Source organism: Chionomys nivalis, chromosome 3, assembly GCF_950005125.1.
Source record: "Chionomys nivalis chromosome 3, mChiNiv1.1, whole genome shotgun sequence".
Lineage (NCBI taxonomy): Eukaryota > Metazoa > Chordata > Mammalia > Rodentia > Cricetidae > Chionomys > Chionomys nivalis.
The window spans coordinates 111,238,565-111,258,815 of NC_080088.1; the positions used below are offsets into that span (position 1 = coordinate 111,238,565).

The 20,251-nt window shown below is 48.4% G+C and overlaps 1 protein-coding gene across 6 annotated transcripts in view; it reads left to right on the forward strand.

Moving 5' to 3' along the window:
- Nucleotides 1–20,251, forward strand: part of Kdm2b (lysine demethylase 2B) — a 128,294-nt gene that overhangs the window by 76,854 nt on the left and 31,189 nt on the right. Inside the window, exon 1 of one of the 6 annotated variants that reach the window (XM_057764156.1) lies at nt 19,030–19,190. The exons of the other annotated variants lie outside the window; for them this stretch is intronic. Within the exon in view, the coding sequence (XP_057620139.1) occupies nt 19,137–19,190 (54 nt within the window). The 5' untranslated portion in view covers nt 19,030–19,136. Of the gene's footprint in view, nt 1–19,029; nt 19,191–20,251 lie in introns of those variants that run through there. 6 annotated transcript variants of the gene reach the window in all.

The following is a 20,251-nucleotide window of genomic DNA, read 5'->3' on the forward strand; positions in this document are numbered from 1 at the left end:
CAGTGCCCTTGGAGACCAGAAGAGGGCATTACATCCCCAGGATTGAAATTACAGCCAATTGTGAGCCACTGTGTGGGTGCTGGCAGTTGAATCCAGGTCCCCTGGAAGAGCAACCAGTGCTCTAAACTCACTGAGCCATCTCTTTAGTCCCTGGGATGGGGTGTTTTAATCTCTGGGAAGCCAGCCTCTATTCAGAAAACCTGCCAAGCAACACTCCATCTCTTCTTCCCCTCCCTCCCTCCCTCCCTCCCTCCCTCCCTCCCTCCCTCCCTCCCTCCCTCCCTCCCTCCCTTCTGCCCCTCCTCCACAATGGTCCCTGAGCCTTGCCGTGGTTGACTATAGACCTAAGGCTAATAAACAGGCCACCATGTCACAGTGATAGTCACTTGTTCTCAGGCACTTCCCAGTGATTATGAGTTGAGGCTGATAACGCCTGACGGTGACCTGTAGCTACACACCCTTTCAGAAGGCAGTTTGATAGGCGCCTTGCACCCAAGTCGCTTCTGGATGAGTCTTTCTTCTGGCTTACAGGCTTAAACGCCTCCCCCCCCCCCCCCCCCCCCCCCCGTAGCAGGTCTTAAATCCACTTGGAAGGCTGTTGGTCGCCCATGATAGCTGAGCCACTATTGCACAAGCAGACACATCCTGCCTGGCATGTTGGTGTTTTAGCACACAGGATCCATAGCCAAGCAGAAATAGCGGCAGTTTTTCCACCAGCTGCCAGCCTGGCCCCTCCTGGCACTGTGAAAGCCAGCCATCAGGGTGGGGGTTTCCAGTTCAGGCCCAGGTTATTTTCTTCTCGTCCTACAGTTTGTGGGGCCTCAGGGGCTTCTCTGGCTGACAACACAGTGGAAAACAGCTCACCCCTGGCACTGGTGTTTATATCCAATAACCTTATAGCCTCTGGGAGTGTCTTGTCCTACCACTGTAGGGTACCATTTAGATTTAAACTGTTGAGCTGTTGTTTAATAACCCGGTTTTTTTCCTTTCTTTCAATTAATTCAGCCTCAGCTGGGTTGTAAGGTTGTAAGGTGGAAGTACCTGGTTGTCTTCAGCTCCGTTCTGTACATTAATGTCCGCGTCACCCATACCTAACACTGGGTATGGTGAGACCCTTCATGGTGCCTTCCCCTGTTGCTCACTTGCGTGGAAATGCGTGTAAGAGGTCTGTGGCTGTGTCCACACAGGTGAGGGCATATTTGTACCCCTCACTCATTGGTGTAGGTCCTCCAAAGTCTACCTGTCTCTCGTCTCTCATGGGACATGTCTGTGTCCCTTCAGAGCATCTGTTTGTTGAGGCTGTAACCATATACAAGCCTCAGATGTTTATTGTTTTTGTTTTTGATTTTATTGGTGTTTTGCCATGGACTTCAGGTCCCATGGAACTGGAGTTACAGTTGTGAACTGCCATGTGGGTTCTGGAAAGTGAACCCGGATCCTCTGGAAGAGCAGTCAGTGCTCGTAACCTCTGAGTCATCTCTCCAGTCCCAGGCCTCAGATGTTTTGACAGCATATACTAAGGTAGTGGGGTACACAGCTGTTGAGCCTGTCCCAAAGCCTCTCGAGCCTTTCTGTCCCAATCCCATGTAATACCTTTCTTTATCAAGTTATGCAGAGGGTGAGCTGCTTGGGCAAGATGGGATAAGAAAATCTGCCGATATCCCAAGACTCCCGCCCCCGCCATGCCTGTAGCTTCTTTACATTGACAGGCATAGGCTGTTGGGATTCTGCCAATAACACTTCTAGGTATCATATGCGTTTTCCAGACCATAATACCCCCAAGATTTTACAGCTTGTGCCTGGCTCTTGCATCTTCTGCGGATTGTTCTCCATCCTCGTTCCCTTAGATGCATTGCCTTTTTTTTTTTTTTTTGGTTTTTTGAGACAGGGTTTCTCTGTGGCTTTGGAGCCTGTCCTGGAACTAGCTCCGTAGACCAGGCTGGTCTCGAACTCACAGAGATCCGCCTGCCTCTGCCTCCCAAGTGCTGGGATTAAAGGCGTGTGCCACCACCGCCCGGCCCTTAGATGCATTTCTAGATCTGCAAAACACTCAGAGGTTAGCATTATGCCATCTGTACCATGAAACCTTTTTCACAGAGGGTGGATGGGACAAGGAAGCGCAAGTCTCAGGCCATCACCCCATGACAAATAGTGTGGCTGTGGATGTAACCCTGCAGAAGTGCTCCAGGTGACTACTGCTGACTTTTCCTCGTGAATGGGACCCAGCAGCCAAAGAAAGACTAAAACATGCATTAGCAAGACCTAAGCCAGCATGGAAAGACCCCACTGTTTGTACTGGTTGTTACAGCAATGTGGAGGAGGGGGAGGTGGGCACTACCTTATTACCTCTCTGTAACTCACAGCCTTTCTCCAGGAGCCATCTGGGTTTTTTTTTTTTAAATATTTATTTATTTATTATGTATACAATATTCAGTCTGTGTGTATGTCTGCAGGCCAAAAGAGGGCACCAGACCCCATTACAGATGGTTGTGAGCCACCATGTGGTTGCTGGGAATTGAACTCAGGACCTTTGGAAGAGCAGGCAATACTCTTAACCTCTGAGCCATCTCTCCAGCCCATCCATCTGGGTTTTTCACAGGCCATTTTGGACTGTTGAAAGGGCTCTGAGCTGAATGAATAATCTCACCCCTTTCTAATTCTCTCTTTTTTTTTTTTTTTTTGGTTTTTCAAGACAGGGTTTCTCTGTGGCTTTGGAGCCTGTCCTGGAACTAGCTCTGTAGACCAGGCTGGTCTCGAACTCACAGAGATCCGCCTGCCTCTGCCTCCCAAGTGCTGGGATTAAAGACGTGCGCCACCACCACCCGGCTCCCTTTCTAATTCTCTAACGGTTTCTGTAGTTTGATCGTGGTCCCCAGGCAATCTGTATTGCTTGACATCCGCCGCCCTACACAGAGGGGCGCATCTGTAGGTCTCCATCGTGTGCTCACGCACCAGTAGCGCCATTGTGTGAGAAACCCCCTAACAATGGCACGCAGGGTGTGGCCCAGTAATCTACCTCCCTCCCCCAGAAGGTTTTCTTGCAGTGGAGAAATACACACCAAGTGGTCTTGGGGGGAAATAGCAATCTATACTGAGAACCAGCTTAATCTTTCTTACCTGGACTGTCTTATCTCCCCATCCATCTGCTGTTGCCAACTGACCCTGGTGCTTTGGGATGGCCATGAATTAAGGTTCACTCAGCTCCAGTATCCATCCCTGTGACTCTTCTTCCAGAAGAGGTGCCTTGGGGAAATCACCTGTACCTCCCTATCTTTTCCTTTTATTTGCACCCCAACTTGGTAAGAGTCCAGCCACGTTTCAGGCGACTCGGATAGGTCCCACTCGTTGATTCTTGTCATCTCTTCCCGCGTGCTTCAGTTGCCTGCAGGCTGTAATGCTCGGATGCAGAGGGAACCGCTATACAACACTGTGCCTGTGACTAAGTGTGTTCTGCATATGAACACCGGAAACTGAGGGAAAGACGAGGCTAAGTGTGACCTACAGAGTGTGCAGTGTAAGACTCCTGATGGGACTCCAAACACTCCCTAAGTAGCGGTTAGGTTTTGGATGCCAGATTGGAGCCTGGCAGGGTCTTAAGAGGGTATTGTTAATAAAAAACTTCTGGTTGAAAGTTCCAAAAAGGTTCTCTGTGTTCCAGAAAATATTGTGTGTAACATCAGCAACGGGCAAAAGCCAGTTGGGAGAAGATGATTGGTGTTTAAGGGTTGCCCCGTTACTCATTTCCAGTGACTAAGGCCCATGATAATTAACTTCAAAGACAGGCAAGGTTTGGTTTAAAGGTTTAGGGTTTCCAGGTCCCTGGTTAGTCTGTCTGCGTTTGTTGAGGCAGGACATCATGGTGGGAACACAGATGGGGCAAGGCCATTCACATCATGGTCATAAATAAGAGAGGTAGAAAGGAGCCTGAGGTCTTACTACCCCTTCAAAGGCATACGGAAGTGACCAGAAGACCTCCCTCTCCTCCCACCCATGACTTTTAGATGGCATCTTGATATATAGCCCAGGCTATCCTTGAACTATTATTATTTCTTGAACTCTTTATTTCTCGTTTTTCACCTCTACTTTTATTTGATGTGTATGATGAGTGTCTTGCCTGCGTGTATGTCTATGCACCATGTGTGTGCAGTGTGCCTTCTGTGGTCAGAAGAGTGTGTTGTACCTCTGAAACTGGAGTTACAGATGGTTGTAAGCTACCATGCGGGTGCTTGAATTGGAACCTGCCCCCCCCACCCCCCCAAAGAGCAACAAGTGCTCTTACTTGCTGAACCATCGCCAGCAGCACCAACAGCCCAGGCTGATCTTGAACTCACAGAAATCCTTCTGCATTAGCCTACCTGTTGTGATGCCACCATGCCTGGCTTAGGCCTCAATCCCCTCCTCCTAGTGCCAAACTGAGAGTGGGTCCTTGAAGGAGGGGTTTTTGTAGGCATTCAAGTTTCAAGAGTTAGGAGTGAGAACCCAGGTCTCTTAACTGAGTATGTAGTCTTGTATTAGATTTTTTTTTTTTTTTTTTTTGGTTTTTCGAGACAGGGTTTCTCTGTGGTTTTGGAGCCTGTCCTGGAACTAGCTCTTGTAGACCAGGCTGGTCTCGAACTCACAGAGATCCGCCTGCCTCTGCCTCCCGAGTGCTGGGATTAAAGGCGTGCGCCACCACCGCCCGGCTTCTTGTATTAGATTTTATCTCCTTATATCTCCTGGTGAGTCTTGGTAGCAGGAACTTCATCACTGCTGCTGTGAACCTTACAATAGTGCGTGTGTGTGTGTGTGTGTGTGTGTGTGTGTGTAAGAAAGGGAAAGACTGATTAGTTTTCACTGATGACTTGTGTAGGTTAAATGTTCAACGTATGAATATCCCATTGAGGCAAACAAACATTTGGGGTTTATTTTCAAATTTAATCAAGTCTTATTTATGGGCTTTTGTATTACTGGAATTTGTTATCAACTTGTCTACAGCCTACAAAGCAATACTTATAAGGCTCGCCCGGTACTTTGCAGATATACACATGAACAGCATGGAGGACCGTGCTCAGGCCCACTGATGTCTTGTAGGGTTTTACCTCTCAAACGAAAGCGAGTGTCTTTATTGCTTAAGTTGCCCGCGAGCACAGCACTGCAGTGCTGTCGCTGTTCTGGAGCACAGGTTGTGACGTGCCGAGAAAATAAGTGTCAGATGAGCTTCCTTCGGGCCCTGGATTCAGTGGTAATGAGTCAACCATATATATTAACCGAGAGGCCTTTAAACAAAAGTACATTTAAACAGAGTTTAAATATATTAATTGATTGATTGATTGAGTGCGAGAGATGTGATCAGAGTTTGAAAGGTACTTAGCTCCATTTCTCCCCTGGGAATTTTGGTGGTTCTTGGTCAGTTTTCTTCCTCCTGTTTGTTGGACAGTGAGCAGGTGACTTGCACTGTACAGGCCATTAAATGTAGAAAAGCAGCTTTATTCTTTGTCTTCTTGAAGTCTGTAGGTTGTAGCAGACACAAATGAAAATACACTTAGCCAGTCAGGTTAGTGCCACGTGAGACCATGGGTGACTGCTGTGGGTAATGTGAGTAAAGGTGGGAGGAGCTGGTGTAGACTGGGGGGGGGGCAACTGGAAATGAGAGGCTTGGGTCTGGGGGTGACGGTGACATAGGTGGGTTTGGGGAAGCTAATGAATATTGGAGGTCATGGAGAAGATTTAGATTGGATGCTGAGAGTCTGAGGGAATCCTTGAAAGGGTTATCTTTAGGGAGGCAGAGGCAGGTGGATCTCTGTGAGTTCGAGGCCAGTCTGTTCTACGAGAGTGAGTTCCAGGGCAAGGCTCCAAAGCTACGGAGAAACCCTGTCTCAGAAAACAAAAAACAAAGAAAGAAAGAGAGAGGGAGGGAGGGAGGAAGGAAGGAAGGGAGGAAGGAAGGAAGGGCTTTCTTTGGAGGGATGGGTTGTGTGAATTGGGATGAAATATGTGTTGCACGAAAGTTTCCATCCTGGGTGTGGGTAGATGGCTCAGTTGGTAAAGTGCTTGTCATCGGGACCTGAGTTTACATCATCACTGCCAGTTAAAGAGGGGGAAATGCAGCTCATACCTGTATCCCTAGCACTGGGGAGGCCGAGACAGGCAGATTCCTGGGGTTTGTGGTCTAGCTAGTCCAACCAGATTAGTGAGCTTCTGGTTCAGTAAGAGACCCTGTCTCAAAAAAAACACTAACAGGTGTAGCCCTAATTGTCCTGGAACTCACTCTGTAGACCAGGCTGGCCTCAAATTCACAGAGATCCACCTGCCTCTCGAGTGTTGGGGTTAAAGCTGTGCCTTCACTACACATGATCACAGGTCTGTTTTCAAGGTCAAAGGCCCCTGGAGCTGGTATTGTTGGGGCAGAGCAGTGTCAGAGGTGACTGTCAAGAATTCTGTTCACCAAGGCAGGAGGACTTGGGGTCCATGCCTTGCTTCTCCCTGGAAGCTGGACCACAGTGGTTTCCAGCATCCTGAACTTGACTTGGCCCTTTGCATCCAGGCGCAGTTCCTCTGCACTCCAATCTGTCTCACTCAACGTTCTCCATTCTACTCTCTTGTTAGTTCACCAGGGCCACAGTAACATAGTACTGGGCCTGGCTTCAATAACAGCAATTCCGTATCATTTCTGGAGGCCTGGGGCGCCGCCTGTAGCTCGCTGGTCTGGGAAGCTCTCGTTGGTTCCGTCTTCACCCCATTTCAGTGGAACCATGTCCCTCCATGCTTTCCCCATTCTTGCCTGCCTCCATCTTTGGCGCTTTCCCATATACAAATCTCTGCAGTTCACCCCGCCTAACTCCCCGCTTCAGCAGAGGGCTTGCTGAGCTGAATGTCCCCTGGTCATACTCCTAGCCTTTCTAGATCACTGGAGGGCTCCCCTGTCCTCAGGTTTGTTACTAGGCTCAGTGAGTTGAAAGCATCCATAGGAAATGGGAAGGTTTTGGAACACCAAGCTAGGGATACTCATTTTCCCAGCTTTCTCCTTGTGGGATCATGGTTGTTGACTGACTGTAGCTTGTGAAGGCTACACTGTCTATTACAGTCCTTTCCAACTCCTGTCTGGTAACAGTTCCATTCGTGTTCATCCTACCAAGGTCATGATGGACAGTCTACATTTTTGTATGAGACAGCATCTCACTGGGTAATGTAGGCTGAACTCGCTATGTAGTCGGGCTAGCCTCAGACTTACAGCAGGCCTCTGCCTCCTTTAGCTTTTTGACACAGGGATTATTTTATAAATTTTCCCTTCGTCTATTATTTGATTCTTTTTTTTTTTTTTTGAGATTGGGTTTCTCTACATAACGCTAGTTGCCCTAGAATACACTGTGTAGACCAGGCTGGGCGCAAACTCACAAGGACCTGCCTACCTCTGCCTCCCAAGTGCTGACATTAATGGGATTCATCACTGTGCCTGATTCATCCATTTTGTATCTGGTGAATCCATGTTTTTCCCCAGGTACCAAGAGCCCGGGAAATAATTGTTGAATGAACGAACTCAATAGCAAAAATTTCCAGAAACTTCTAAAGATACAGTTTTCGCCATGTATTTTCACCACTTTGCTCTCTTTGCCCTGCTCACAGATGCTTGAGTTTTATGGTGACCTAAGGGACTTCTGTCTTGCGCTTTCGTGTCTCAGTCTGGTGCGTTGCTAAAAGAACACTAATTGAAGGGAAGGAAGAGGGCTCCAAAGCTCTCTTGTCCCCTTTGTCCCTCAGATTGAGCAACCCTTCATCATCCTCAGCCTGGGGAGATCTTGCCACGCTGGCATTTGTCAGCATTTATTTGTGTCCTTTAGAAACGTGTTATTGGTGTTATGGTAAATATAAAACACAGCAGTTCCTCGAGTGGCCCATGGGTCCGAGGCAAGGTGCCGTGTGGCGGGTAAGAGATGGATCGGCACGCCATGCAGAGTGAGGTTGGGTATTTACTTAGTGGGTTATGGAAGAGAAGGGGAAAGGGGAGAGGGAAGGAGAAGGGGGATGAAGGGGGAGGGGAGGAGAGGAGCCATGGCAGCAGCTATCTCTTCAGGAAAGAGACAGAAAGGAAGAACTCAGGCTGGAAGCAGAAGGAAGATCTGCTTGCCTCAGCAGACAGGGGAGGGGACGGAGAGGGAGCAGGCAGGGCTTGTCTCTTAAAGGGACAGGACAGACCATTACAGTTAGGACCATAAGACAGCACTAAGCTGAAATAACCTGCAATTGAAGTTTGTAGCCAGGGTTTTCCCTTTGAGCCAGGCTGTGTTAATAGCGCTGAACATGTTCTTGGAAAGCAGTTGATATTAAGGGCTGGTGCCTTTGGTGAAGCCATTAGGAAGTCTGGCAGGCACTAAGTGATCTTTGTCCATTGCTGCCGTTCTATTTCCAGAACAATGACCAATCTTTTACACTTCTGTCATCAGATGCCATCATATATTGCCAGTGAGTTTTCTTTCCTGCCTCCCCTCCCTCCTCCTCTTCTTTTTCTTCTGCCTTTCTAATTTGTCATTGTTAGGAATGTTTAGCTACACAACGCCTTTGCCTTTAGATAACTCATCCTCCCAGTTTAGAAAACAGAGGAAAAAACATGGTAAGATGGGATGAAAACAGGTAAAATTTATTTGATTCTTTTTTAAATAAAGACTTGCACTTTCTTTTATTAATTTATTTTTTTTTATTATGTGTACAATATTCTTTCTGCATGTATGCCTGAAGGCCAGAAGAGGGCACCAGACCTCATTACAGATGGTTGTGAGCCACCATGTGATTGCTGGGAACTGAACTCAGGACCTTTGGAAGAACAGGCAATGCTCTTAACCACTGAGCCATCTCTCCAGCCTCAATTTAGTTTTTTTATTTCATGTGCAATGGTGTTTTGCCTGCATACAGTTGTCAGATCCCCTGAAACAGGAGTTACAGACAGTTATGAGCTGCCATATCAGTGCTGGGAACTGAACCCGGGTCCTCTGAAAGAGCAGTCAGTGCTCTTACTAAGCCATCTCCTTAGCCCAATTTATTTGATTCTTGTTGCCGAGTTGGATACTGAGTGTTTCTGATTGGGGTGAGGGAACCCTGAGTTGCAAGCAAGGAAAGTAGTTGATGAGGGTTGGACACAAGAGTGTAGCCAGCAAATCCAAATAGTAAGTGGGAAGCCCAGAGCAATGAAGTGAGCCCCTGTTTCAAAAAAAAAAAAAAAAGAAAAAGAAAAAGAAAAAGAAAAAAGAAAAGAAACTTACTGTGTATCATAAACTGTCCCCAGGCAGGCAGATCTCTGTGAGTTCGAGGCCAGCCTGGTCTACATGAGCTAGTTCCAGGACAGGAACCCAATGCTACGGAGAAATCCTGTCTTGAAAAATCCAAAAATAAAAAAATAAATAAACTGTCCCCTGTCTAGTCTAACTCCCAGATGCTGGAATCACAGTCCTGTGCCACCATTAACTTACTGACTAGGTCATTTCCTTTTATATTAGTCCAAATTTCCTTCTTAGGCAGAATTCCACAGTGTGTATCTATACCACATTTTTATTTTTTTGTGTGTATTTTTGTTAAATTTTTTTTCATGATATTTATTGAGCTCTACATTTTTCTCTGTTCCCCTCCCTACATCTCCCCTCCCCCTTTCAATCCTCCCCCAAGGTCCCCATGCTCCCAATTTACTCAGGAGATCTTGTCTTTTTCTACTTCCCATATAGATTAGATCTATGTAAGTCTCTCTTGGGGTCCTCATTGTTGTTTAAGTTCTCTGGGATTGTGGTTTGTAGGCTGGCTTTCTTTGCTTTATGTTAAAAAACCACCTATGAGTGAATACATGTGATAATTGTCTTTCTGTGTCCAGGTTACCTCACTCAAAATAATGTTTTCTAGTTCCATCCATTTTCCTGCAAAATTCAAGCTGTCGTTATTTTTTCTGCTGTGTAGTACTTCATTGTGTAAATGTACTAGATTTTCCTTATCCATTCTCTGGTCGAGGGGCATTTAGGTTGTTTCCAGGTTCTGGCTATGACAAAGAAAGCTGCTATGAACATAGTTGAGTACATGGCCTTGTGGCACGATTGAGCATCCTTTGGATATATACCTAAAAGTGTATACCACATTTTTATATACACAACATTTTGCTTACCTATTTGTCAAAAGACACTTGTCTTTCTTTTACCACTATAGTTTTTTTGTTTTGTTTTTTTGAGACAGGGTTTCTCTGTAGCTTTGGAGTCTGTTCTAGAACTAGCTCTTGTAGACCAGGCTGGCCTTGAACTCACAAGAGATCTACCTGCCTCTGCCTCCTGAGGGCTGGGATTAAAGGTGTGCGCCACCACCATAGTTTTTTTTAGAAGATTGTGTGTATGTGTGTATTTCAAATTATTTATTTATTTTTAATGTGTATGATTTGTGTCTACATGTATTATGGGGACCCAAGGAGGTCGAAGAGGGCCTCTGATCCCCTAGGACTAGGGTTAAAGACAGTTGTAAGCCAACATGTGGTGCTATAAACCTGACCCTAGGTCTCAACGTCTTTTACAGGCCAATAAGATTATTTAGTGGGCGGGGTGGTGGTGGTGCACGCCTTTAATCCTAGTACTCGGGAGGCTAAGACAGGCAGATCTGTGAGTTCCTAGGCCAGCCTGGTTTATAGAGTGAGGTCCAGGACAGGCTGCAAAACTACACAGAGAAACCCTGTCTTGAAAAACAAAAAACAAACAAAATGGTTCAGTGGCTATAGACACCTGCTACCAAGACTGACCCCTTGGGTGTCCTCTGTGAGACCTGTCTGGTAGGAGGGTACTGACCCCCACACACTGTCCTCTCATCTTCAGACTGTGGCATACTTGTACCTACATACATGAACAATAAATCAATTTAATGCCAATTACATGATCCACTCTTTATCTTAGAACAAACTTGTTGACATGACCATCGTCACTTTGAATTATCTCGATTATCATATTCTGTCTCCACAAAATGCTACCGGGAAAAAACTCATGGTAAACAGCAGTTCTGGGTTGCAAAAGAGGATTTGTTCCTGCACTTGTCTTTATGTCTTTGTCCACTGGCTCAGTCACTGTTAAAGTACTTTGGTGGCTCATCTACCTGTAATCTCCTATGTAGGAGGCTGAGACAGGAGGATTGCTATGAATCCCAGGCTGGCCTGATTACAGTGTAAAACCCTGTCTTATAAGCTTGGCTGGGAAGGGGGAGATAAAAAGTTCAATGTGTTGGTACACTACACGCCAACTTTGCCAACTTTAATCTCAACCATCGGGCAATGGCAGTTGGATTTGTGAGTACCATGACATCCAGGGCTACATAGTGAGTGTTATGCTAAGCCTGATAGCAGGTCCCCCATAGAGTCTGCACTCATATGTAAAATTCAAGCTTAAGCTTGGATTCTCCATCTGCTCAGACACCCGTGGTTGAGAGTAGAGAGTGCCCAGCCCAGGTCTTAGTAAAAAGGGAATAGGTGAGTCCAGGGCTCTGGAATGTCTGGAGATTTATCTAATCTTATCTAATGGTTGGAATGTCAGGTACTTCCCTTTAGATGCTGGCCCTTCCTGGGTGGTGTCAGTTTAACAGCTTTTCCTGGAACCCGGTGCCTCCTGCCAGGGTCGCTATGTGACCTGGACCCCACAGTGAGAACCCTTTTTAAAAGAAAGGAAAGAAAGCCAGGCGGTGGTGGCACAAGCCTTTAATCCCAGCACTTGGGAAGCAGAGGCTCATGGATCTCTGTGAGTTTTGAGGCTATCCTGGTCTTTTTTTTTTTTTTAATATTTATTTATTTATTTATTTATTATGTATACAATATTCTGTCTGTGTGTATGCCTGAAGGCCAGAAGAGGGCACTGGACCTCAATACAAATGGCTGAGAGCCACCATGTGGTTGCTGGGAATTGAACTCAGGACCTTTGGAAGAGCAGGCAATGTTCTTAACCTCTGAGCCATCTCTCCAGCTCCCATCCTGGTCTTTAGAGTGAGTTCCAGGACAGCCAGGACTACAGAGAAATCTCGAAAAACAAACAAACAAATCACAAACATTCTTGACTACTGTAGCCCAGTTAATGCTGGCATTCTGCATTCTATGCATGGAGAGTCCCTCCCTCAGTTTTAACTGGGGAGCAGGGGTTTGAGTTGAGCATGTACACTCACTCTATTGAGATCAAATCACAGTAGATAGGATACTCTGCTAACTTCCACCTCCAGCCCCTAGGAAAACCTGCTTTTCTGATCCAAATTGCATGAATTTATACTTAATATTCACGGGGCTTGGTAGGGAGATAAATGACTCCAGCGCGCAAGAATCTGAGGCAGGAGGGTTTATCAGTAGTAGGTAAAGATGACGGCCTTCAAGCTGGGTCTTTAATCCCAGCACTCGGGAGGCAGAGGCAGGCCGATTTCCCAGTTGAAGGCTAACCTTCAACTTTTCCAAACCCTGTCTCCAAAAAAAAAAAAAAACCAAAAACAACAAAAAAAACGAAAACTAAACAAAGTGGGGGGTGTCAGCCTTCAAGCCTACAGCCTGAATTTGATCCCCGTGCTTCAGTTCCACCCGGTAGAACCTTACCCCCGCAGTCTGCCCTATTACCTCCTTCAGGGGTGCACAGTTGAAGGTTCATGACCCCATACCACACATTAGTAAAATGTAACAAAAATTTCAAAGAGAGCAAGATCAGCCTGAACTAAGTAGCAAGTTCCAGAGCACCCTGAGCTATAGAGTGAAACCCTGTTTCTAAAAGGAAGAAAAGTAACTTTAAATTCAGTATATGTGTTTTGCCTGCCTGTATGTTGGTGTACAGCATGCATTCTCGATGCCTGTGGAGGCCGGAAGAGGAGCATTGGATCCCCTGGAATAATCCCCATTACAGGTGCTTTTGAGAGACGCCATATGGGTTCTGGGAACTGGACTCATGTGTTTCATAAGAGCAGCCAGTGTTCTTTTTGTTTTGTTTGTTTTTTGAGACAGGGTTTTTCTGTGTATCTTTGGCTGTCCTGGAACTCGCTTTGTAGATCAGGCTGACCTCGAACTCCCAGGGATTCACCCAGCATTTGGGATTAAAGGTGTGTGAGCCACTACATCTGGCTCACCTAGTGCCCTTAACCACTGAACCATCTCTCCAGCCCCCAAAAGTGACTTTTAAAGTCAGGACCAGTTTTGATCGGGATAGATTATGGGAAACCATCTCTTAGGTCTAGTCATCCATTAAATTAAATTAATTCTTTAAACATCTTTCTACATAGTCTCAAATCTTTCAGTACATGTAAACATTTATAGGTTGATTTTGTTAAAGAGGCACAATTAGGAAAGGAACCTTAATTTAAAAGAAAGCTCAGTCTATTGAGAGAGAATACTCATATAATAAATATATGTGGTTTTTAAATGTTATGGAATGTGTCTTAAAAAGCAGTTACGTACCATTAGTAATTTCTTTTTTTTTTTTTTGGTTTTTCGAGACAGGGTTTCTCTGTAGCTTTGGTGCCTGTCCCAGAATTAGCTCTTGTAGACCAGGCTGGCCTCGAACTCCCAGAGATCCGCCTGCCTCTGCCTCCCGAGTGCTGGGATTAAAGGTGTGTGCCACCACCGCCCAGCCCATTAGTAATTTCTTTAACTGAAATTACTGAAGCCTTGATTTGTCAAAATGATGATCTTCTAACCAGTTTTCCTAGGTATTCCTAGACTCCTATTTGGTATGTGACAAGATTCACAAATGTCACAGATACTTTTTGCTAGGCAGGCATGGTGCTACAAGCCTGTAAACCTGATAACTGGGATAGCTCAGGCAAGAGGATCATTTGTTTGAGGCTAGCCTAGGTAATATAGCAAACCATTTTGCTTTTACCACTTAGCGAGGCAAGGATTATTGCAGAGAGGCAAATAGTATAAAAAATAGTAAAACGAATGAAGCATACGTTCTTCATTGCTGCTGGACGTTAATGCCATCGTGCATCAGGATGACCCCAGAGGACAAGCTCTGTCTGTTTCTGTTTGCGGGAGTTAGTGGGTTCTATCTTGGAGAATAATAACCATGTAATGAAAGAGGGGCACTCTGGATTATTTATTTATTTATTTATTTATTGCTGTTTGCTCCTTTAATTCATTAGTAAACAAACCCATTAATTAGTTTAAGTTGGGGCTCGAGAGATGGCTCAGTGGTTACGAGCACTGGCTGCTCTTCCAGAGATCCTGAGTTCAATTCCCAGCACCCACATGGCAGCTCACGACATCTACAACGGAATCTGATGCCCACTTCTGGCATGCAGGTGCACATGCAGAGCACTCATTCATAAAATTAAATAAAATTTTAAAAAAAATTAAAAAATATTAGTTGAAGTTTTACTGTAAGCAAGTCATTGAGCCGTAAGACTATAAAAGGAAGCTGGGGTGGGGGGCTGAAGAGATTGCTCAGACGACCCAGGTTTAATTCCCAGCACCCACATAGCAGCTCACAACTGTCTATAACTCTAGTTCTAGGGGACCTGACACCTTCACACAGACATACATGCAGCCAAAACACCAATGCACATAAAATAAATGAAAATAAATAAGTTATTTTAAAAAAGGAAGCAGGGACTGTTAAAGAAAACCCTGTCTTGAAAAACCAAAATGAATGAATTGAATGAATGAATGAATGAATGAATGAATGAGAGATGAGACTTTGGTTTATAGTGCTGGGAGTAGATGGAAAGACATAAGACCGGAAGGGCCAGGGTACAGCTCCTTCTTAGGCTGTGTGCTTAGCTATTGTGCACGAACCAAGCCACATAAAATACAGTAAGATGACAGACTGGGCCCATAAGAAGAGCACTGTGCATTTAAAGCTCTGTTATCTCAGAAATGTCTACCTGCAGGATGGCTGGGCAGAGCCGTGTGAGGGCAGTGTAGGTGACATTCCATCACTATCCCTGTTTTTGTTACTGTTGTGTCTTGGGACAGGATCGCATGTAACCCAGGCTGGCCTGGAACTCTCTAGATAGCTTCTATGGCCCCAGATGCTCTCAGTCCTCCTTCCTCATCCTCCCAGGTGATGGGGCTGTTGGTATTAATTACCATCTTCTCCTTCCACCGTTTACTATTTTAATCATTTTTTTTTAAATTTCTAATTTCTTTTTATTTGAGACAGGTCTCACTATATAGCTCTGGCTGTCCTAAAATGTTAGGTAGACCAGGCTGATATAAAACTCACAGAAATCCACCTGCCTCTGCCTGCAGTGCTAGGATTAAAAGCATGATCAACAGTGCCCAGTTGATATGTACCTTTAATTTTCGATAAGAGCTCTTGCTAATTTGTTCTGGTTTTCCTTGAAGGTAGCCAAGGCTGACCTTGAGTTTGTCATCCTCCTGACTCTGCCTCCTAAGTGGCTGGGATTCTCAGCATATCACCAAGTTCAATTTAAATGATATATTCTACACACACATTCTGTAGCTTGCTCTATAAAGAACAGTTACAAATCTTAGATGTGCAGGTCCTGCCTTTGCATTGTATTCTAGGTTGTAGGTATATTGTCTTTCATCTATGGCCGCTTCCCCTTTTGATGTTTCTTCTTCTCTTTTTATTTTAGCACATTGCCTTTTCCCCACCCTGGGATGAGTCTAAACTTGGGCAGACCCAGGGAACATTCCTGAGGTCTCAAGATCTGATAAGTCCCTATAGGACATTCAGTGACACCCAAAGAGAAAGAGAAAGTGAGTGGCTCCTCTGACCTGGGAGGACTTGGCATCCAGGTGTTTTCTTTCTTTCTTTTTTTTTTCCCCCTCATGACATGGTGAAAGCTCTGGCTCCTCCTGACTCAGGGCAAGCATCAAATGGCTGGATGGCATCAGCTTTGAGAACTTTTGAAGACCAGATCTGGCTATGTGGAGCAAAGAGAGTGTTCAGTTCTTCAGGGTCAAGTAAGGAACAGCTAAAGCTCAGTGGAAGCAATACAGTTTAAGACAGCAATTCTGCTGGGTAAGGGATGTCATCATGTCTACAGTATACAGTCTGGAACCCTATCAACACAGAACAGATGTTGGATTATTGCACCAGTTAGTGAAAGGAAGCTTGGTTGGGAGAGATAGAAGAAGCCCTTGAACTACCAGGAGAGGATCTCCTAAGAGGCTTGGATTGTGGCTGGCAGGTCCTTCTGTTTAGAAGGTAGCCCAGCCCAGGAATTACTCAATTTTGGTCTCCCCGGGTAAGATCAGACATCAGGACGGCTTAGTTGACTACACCTGCCCTCCTCGGTGTTGCATGTAACCTCAGAGTTCACAATTTATAAAAATCTAGCAGGATTGGGTTGCATTGATGACCCCGGAATTCTTGAACTCTAGAGGCTGAGGTAGCAGGATAGTTGTGAGTTTGAGACCAACCTGGGCTAAGTTGCAAGTGCTTGCTCAAGCCAAGGTCACATAAGAAAGGACTTCCATCTCACAACAGAACAAATCTAGTAAGAGTGTTTTTTCTCAGCATGTCAGGTGGATCATGACAAACCAGTCTTTTGGTTTGTGTTTGAGACAGGACCCTATATGTAGTCCTGACTGGGCTGGCCTCAAACTCACAAGAGTTCCTCCTCTGCCTCCTGAGTGTTAAACTGAAAAACATGGCCACCAAAACTGGCCAAATGAAAACCAGTTTGTTGTGGCTTTTGCATCTTCTTCCTTGGCCCAGGATCAAGTTGGAATGAGATCCTTTCTCTTCCTAGCAGAATCTCACCTCAGCTTCTTTAGCTACGCCTTGGGGCACAACTCGCGGGACAGTGAACAGTGCCTATTCTGTGGCCTTAAATGAGACTGTGATCTCAGCGCGCTCAGCCCAGCACTCGCGTGGGGACTTTCTCCAGAGGATGTTAGTTTAGATAAGGGATTCTCCAACCCTCACTCAGCTCCCATGGACTCCCCTGCCAAGGCCCCTTCAGGCTCTGAACCAGTGTGATGAAAGGAATGATTTTGGTGTTCCCTGCAGCTCTGTGGTCAGCCCCCTTTCCCTTTCTCTTTGTTGAGCCATGGTTAGAGAACTCTGTCATTTTACTGAGAGTCCTCATAGGAAATCAACCCAAAGACAGTTCTATTAAGTGGACTTAACAGAGACCTGTGAGGAGGGGGGGAAATCCCATTTCTAGGCTACTCCTGATGTAATATGCAGTTTGGATGTCTCTGACCTTGCAGGTATGACCAGTGGCAGAGAAAGAAAAGCATTTTCTTCTTCTGGGGATGGAAGGTTGGGCCTGTACATCCTAGACAAGTACACGGTGCCACTCAAGTGCTCCCCAGACCTATAGTTACCATCCTGCTCCCAAATCCTTCTAATTTCTTTACCCAGCTTCTTCCTGGGTGGAGCATTTCCTAAGAGCTCATACATGGGCAGCGTTGTGGGTGGAGGGAAGTGTGAGGGGGGGTCATTTTTTGCATTTCTTTTTTTCGAGACAGAGTTTCTCTGTAGCTTTGGAGCCTGTCCTGGAACTCCCTTTGTAGACCAGGCTGGCCTCGAACTCACAGAGTTCGGCCTGCCTCTGCCTCCCGAGTGCTGGGATTAAAGGCGTGAGCCACCACTGCCTGGCTTGCATTTTTTTGTAACCTTGGACTGTGAACAATACAAAACGGAAGAGGAAACTAAGTGAAGATGTGTTCAGTAAAGAGCAAGTCAGCTGGGAGTTTTTCCATAGTGTCGGTGGGTGGATAAATTTCAGAGACTATTGAAAGCCATAAAGTGAAACTAACATCCCACTTATTTACTCCTGCCGACCCCCCTAGGAGCCTCATGAGTTTTAATTTATAAGGTCTCCTCCACACATCCTGCCTTCATGGACAGCCCAGGCCATAACAAACTTACCAGTCCCTCCTGTGGATATTCTGGCCTAGAGGAGAGTAAGCAGTTGGATACCCATGACATGTTGGTCATCTGACTTTGCTGCTATTGGATATTCTTGAGAAAGCCTCTCAGTAAATCCTTCCCGTTTTATAGATGGAGCGACAGCAAGTCCAGGTGTCCGTAGTGCCATCTTAAATGGGTGTGTGGCGTGTGCATCACACTGTCCGGCTAAGTTATCCTGTGCTGGTTTGTGTTCCAGCAATTTTGGTGCCTGTAATAACATTGGTCATCTGATCTAAAAGTCACTAACGGATCTTTCAGGGGAAGGGTTGTTGACATAAATGCCGGTAGACTTTCTGTTGGAATGAGGGAACGATTTTCTGCCGTGTTGGACAAATCCTTCACCGGCCAATCTTCCTGGCCAGTCTCGTCGGATTACTGAGCTCTGAGAACTGCAATAGCACCTGTAACCTCTCTGAGGTCAGGTTCCTGGCACTGGAGTCGTGCTTCCCTCCAAGAGGGTGGCGCGCCCACCTCGGGGCCGATTCTGGGGCATTCTCTCTGACAGCTCTTAGTCAGACGGCCGGAGCCTGCACCACCTCAGATTTGACGCTGCCTTTCAACCTGAAAAGGCAAACGGAAGAGCAGAGAGGACAACGTCTAGGCTGCGGCTCCTCCAGCGACCAGGGAGCTGGCCCCAGCTCTTCCCGAGCCCGGCAGGCCTGCAGGCTCTGGGTAGGGGGCCTCTGCGACTCGCAGGCATCAGATCCCGATCTCCGAGCGAGCTCGGGCAGATCTGCTGCAGGAGACCTGGGGACCCGTGCCTGGCGTCGCACGTAGGGCGGGCCCCGGTGCACCCGGTGCACCGGGACTCAGAGACACCCCTGCGGACCACACAAAAGACCCCACCCCAGGCCGGCTGTGCATTTCCTGTGGCAGCGGCGGCGGAGGCGCCCTGCCAGCCACCTCTGTGCTTCCCGCAGCGCACGGACCCGGCCGGGCGGGGCGCTGGGCACGCCCCCACGCAGCCCGAGTCCCCGCGCTACGCGCCCCGCGGCAACCCTCCGCGGGCCCGCCCCCGTGTCACCACAGGCCGGGCTCCCTTTGTGTGCGGGCCGAGCGCCGCGGCCGCGCCATTGGCCCGCCCGCCCGGGGGGCCAGCCCCTTCCTGGCTCGCCTCATGCATATGCATGAGCACCGGCCCCGCCCCGCCCCCTCCCGCGCGGGCGTGCGAGGCGCGCGGCGGCTGTGGCTCCCTCGCCGCGCGGGAGCCCGAGCGCTAGCCAGGGCGAGCCGAGCCTGCTCCCTGCGGGCGGCGGCGCTCCAGCCATGTCAGCGCGCTCGAGTCTGGGCCCACCATGAGCCATGGCCATGTCCGTGAGCGCCGAAGACGACGACTATGAATCGGAGCCCGACCAGGTCGGCGGCCCGGGGTGGGGCTGAGGGAGGGACCCGCAGCTCGACCCGGCGAGCTCCTGCCTGACGCGCTGAGGCGGCTGAGGCGGCCGCGACGCCGCGCTGAGGAGAAAGTTTGGCGGCCGCGGCCGGTGGGCCCGGGGCGGGCGCGGGCAGGGGGCGTGTGCGGCGGGACGGGGCGCCGCGGACAATGTGGGCCTGCGGGCCTGGCCGTCGGGTGGCGCGGGCCCGGGCCCCGCGGGTGAGTTGCGGGGCGCGCCGCGCCCTCCTCGGCTCGGCAACCCGCGGCCCACGCGCTTGCGGGGCTCCGCGGGCCCCGCGGCGCCGGCGCCCCGCCGCCTCCCGCGGTCGAAGTTGCACCGGGACCGGCGTCCTCGGGGCCGGAGGACGCCCGCGGCCCGTGGGCCGACGGCCCGAGCTTTTGTCTGGTCGCCGCGCGCTCGCCCGCCGTGGGCAGCCGAGACAGGAAGGGGTGCGAGCCGTGGCAGGCGCGGGCCATCCGGAACCCGGCGGGCGAGAGCTCTCGGCCTCGGCGGCCGGCAGCGCAGCAGCCCCTCTCCCCGAGCCGAGGGAGCGGGGAGAATTGTGCGTGGAAAACAAAGCTCGGGCTGTGTTGACCGCGAAGATTCGCCCCAAGGCTCGCGTTGAGCACAGCGGGGAAGAAAGTTGAAGTGCTGCTGCTTTTAGCCCGAGCCCAGAGCCACCGTGTGAACGAGATAGCGTCTGCAGCAGCCGGGCCGCCAGGTAGACATGTCCACGGAGTCGGGACCGGGTGGGTCACCTTATCCTGCGGGCTCCGCCGGCCCCTGGGAGCCAGGTGCCTGTTTGTAGCGGTGAGGATGTTCCAGCGAACACATCGGACCCCCCCCCCCCACACACACACACCCTGAGGAAGTAAGCAGAAGGGCTCCCTTGAGTCGCCCCGAGCCTGCCGGTCCGCAGTTTCCTTTAGCAGGGCTCAGTGTTGGGTTTCCTGGCCCTGCTGCCCGCTCCTCGGCGTGCCCACCCTCCGAGTGGTGCTGAGTCTCCAGCTTCTTGGCCGGATGAACCCGGGCACACTCAAG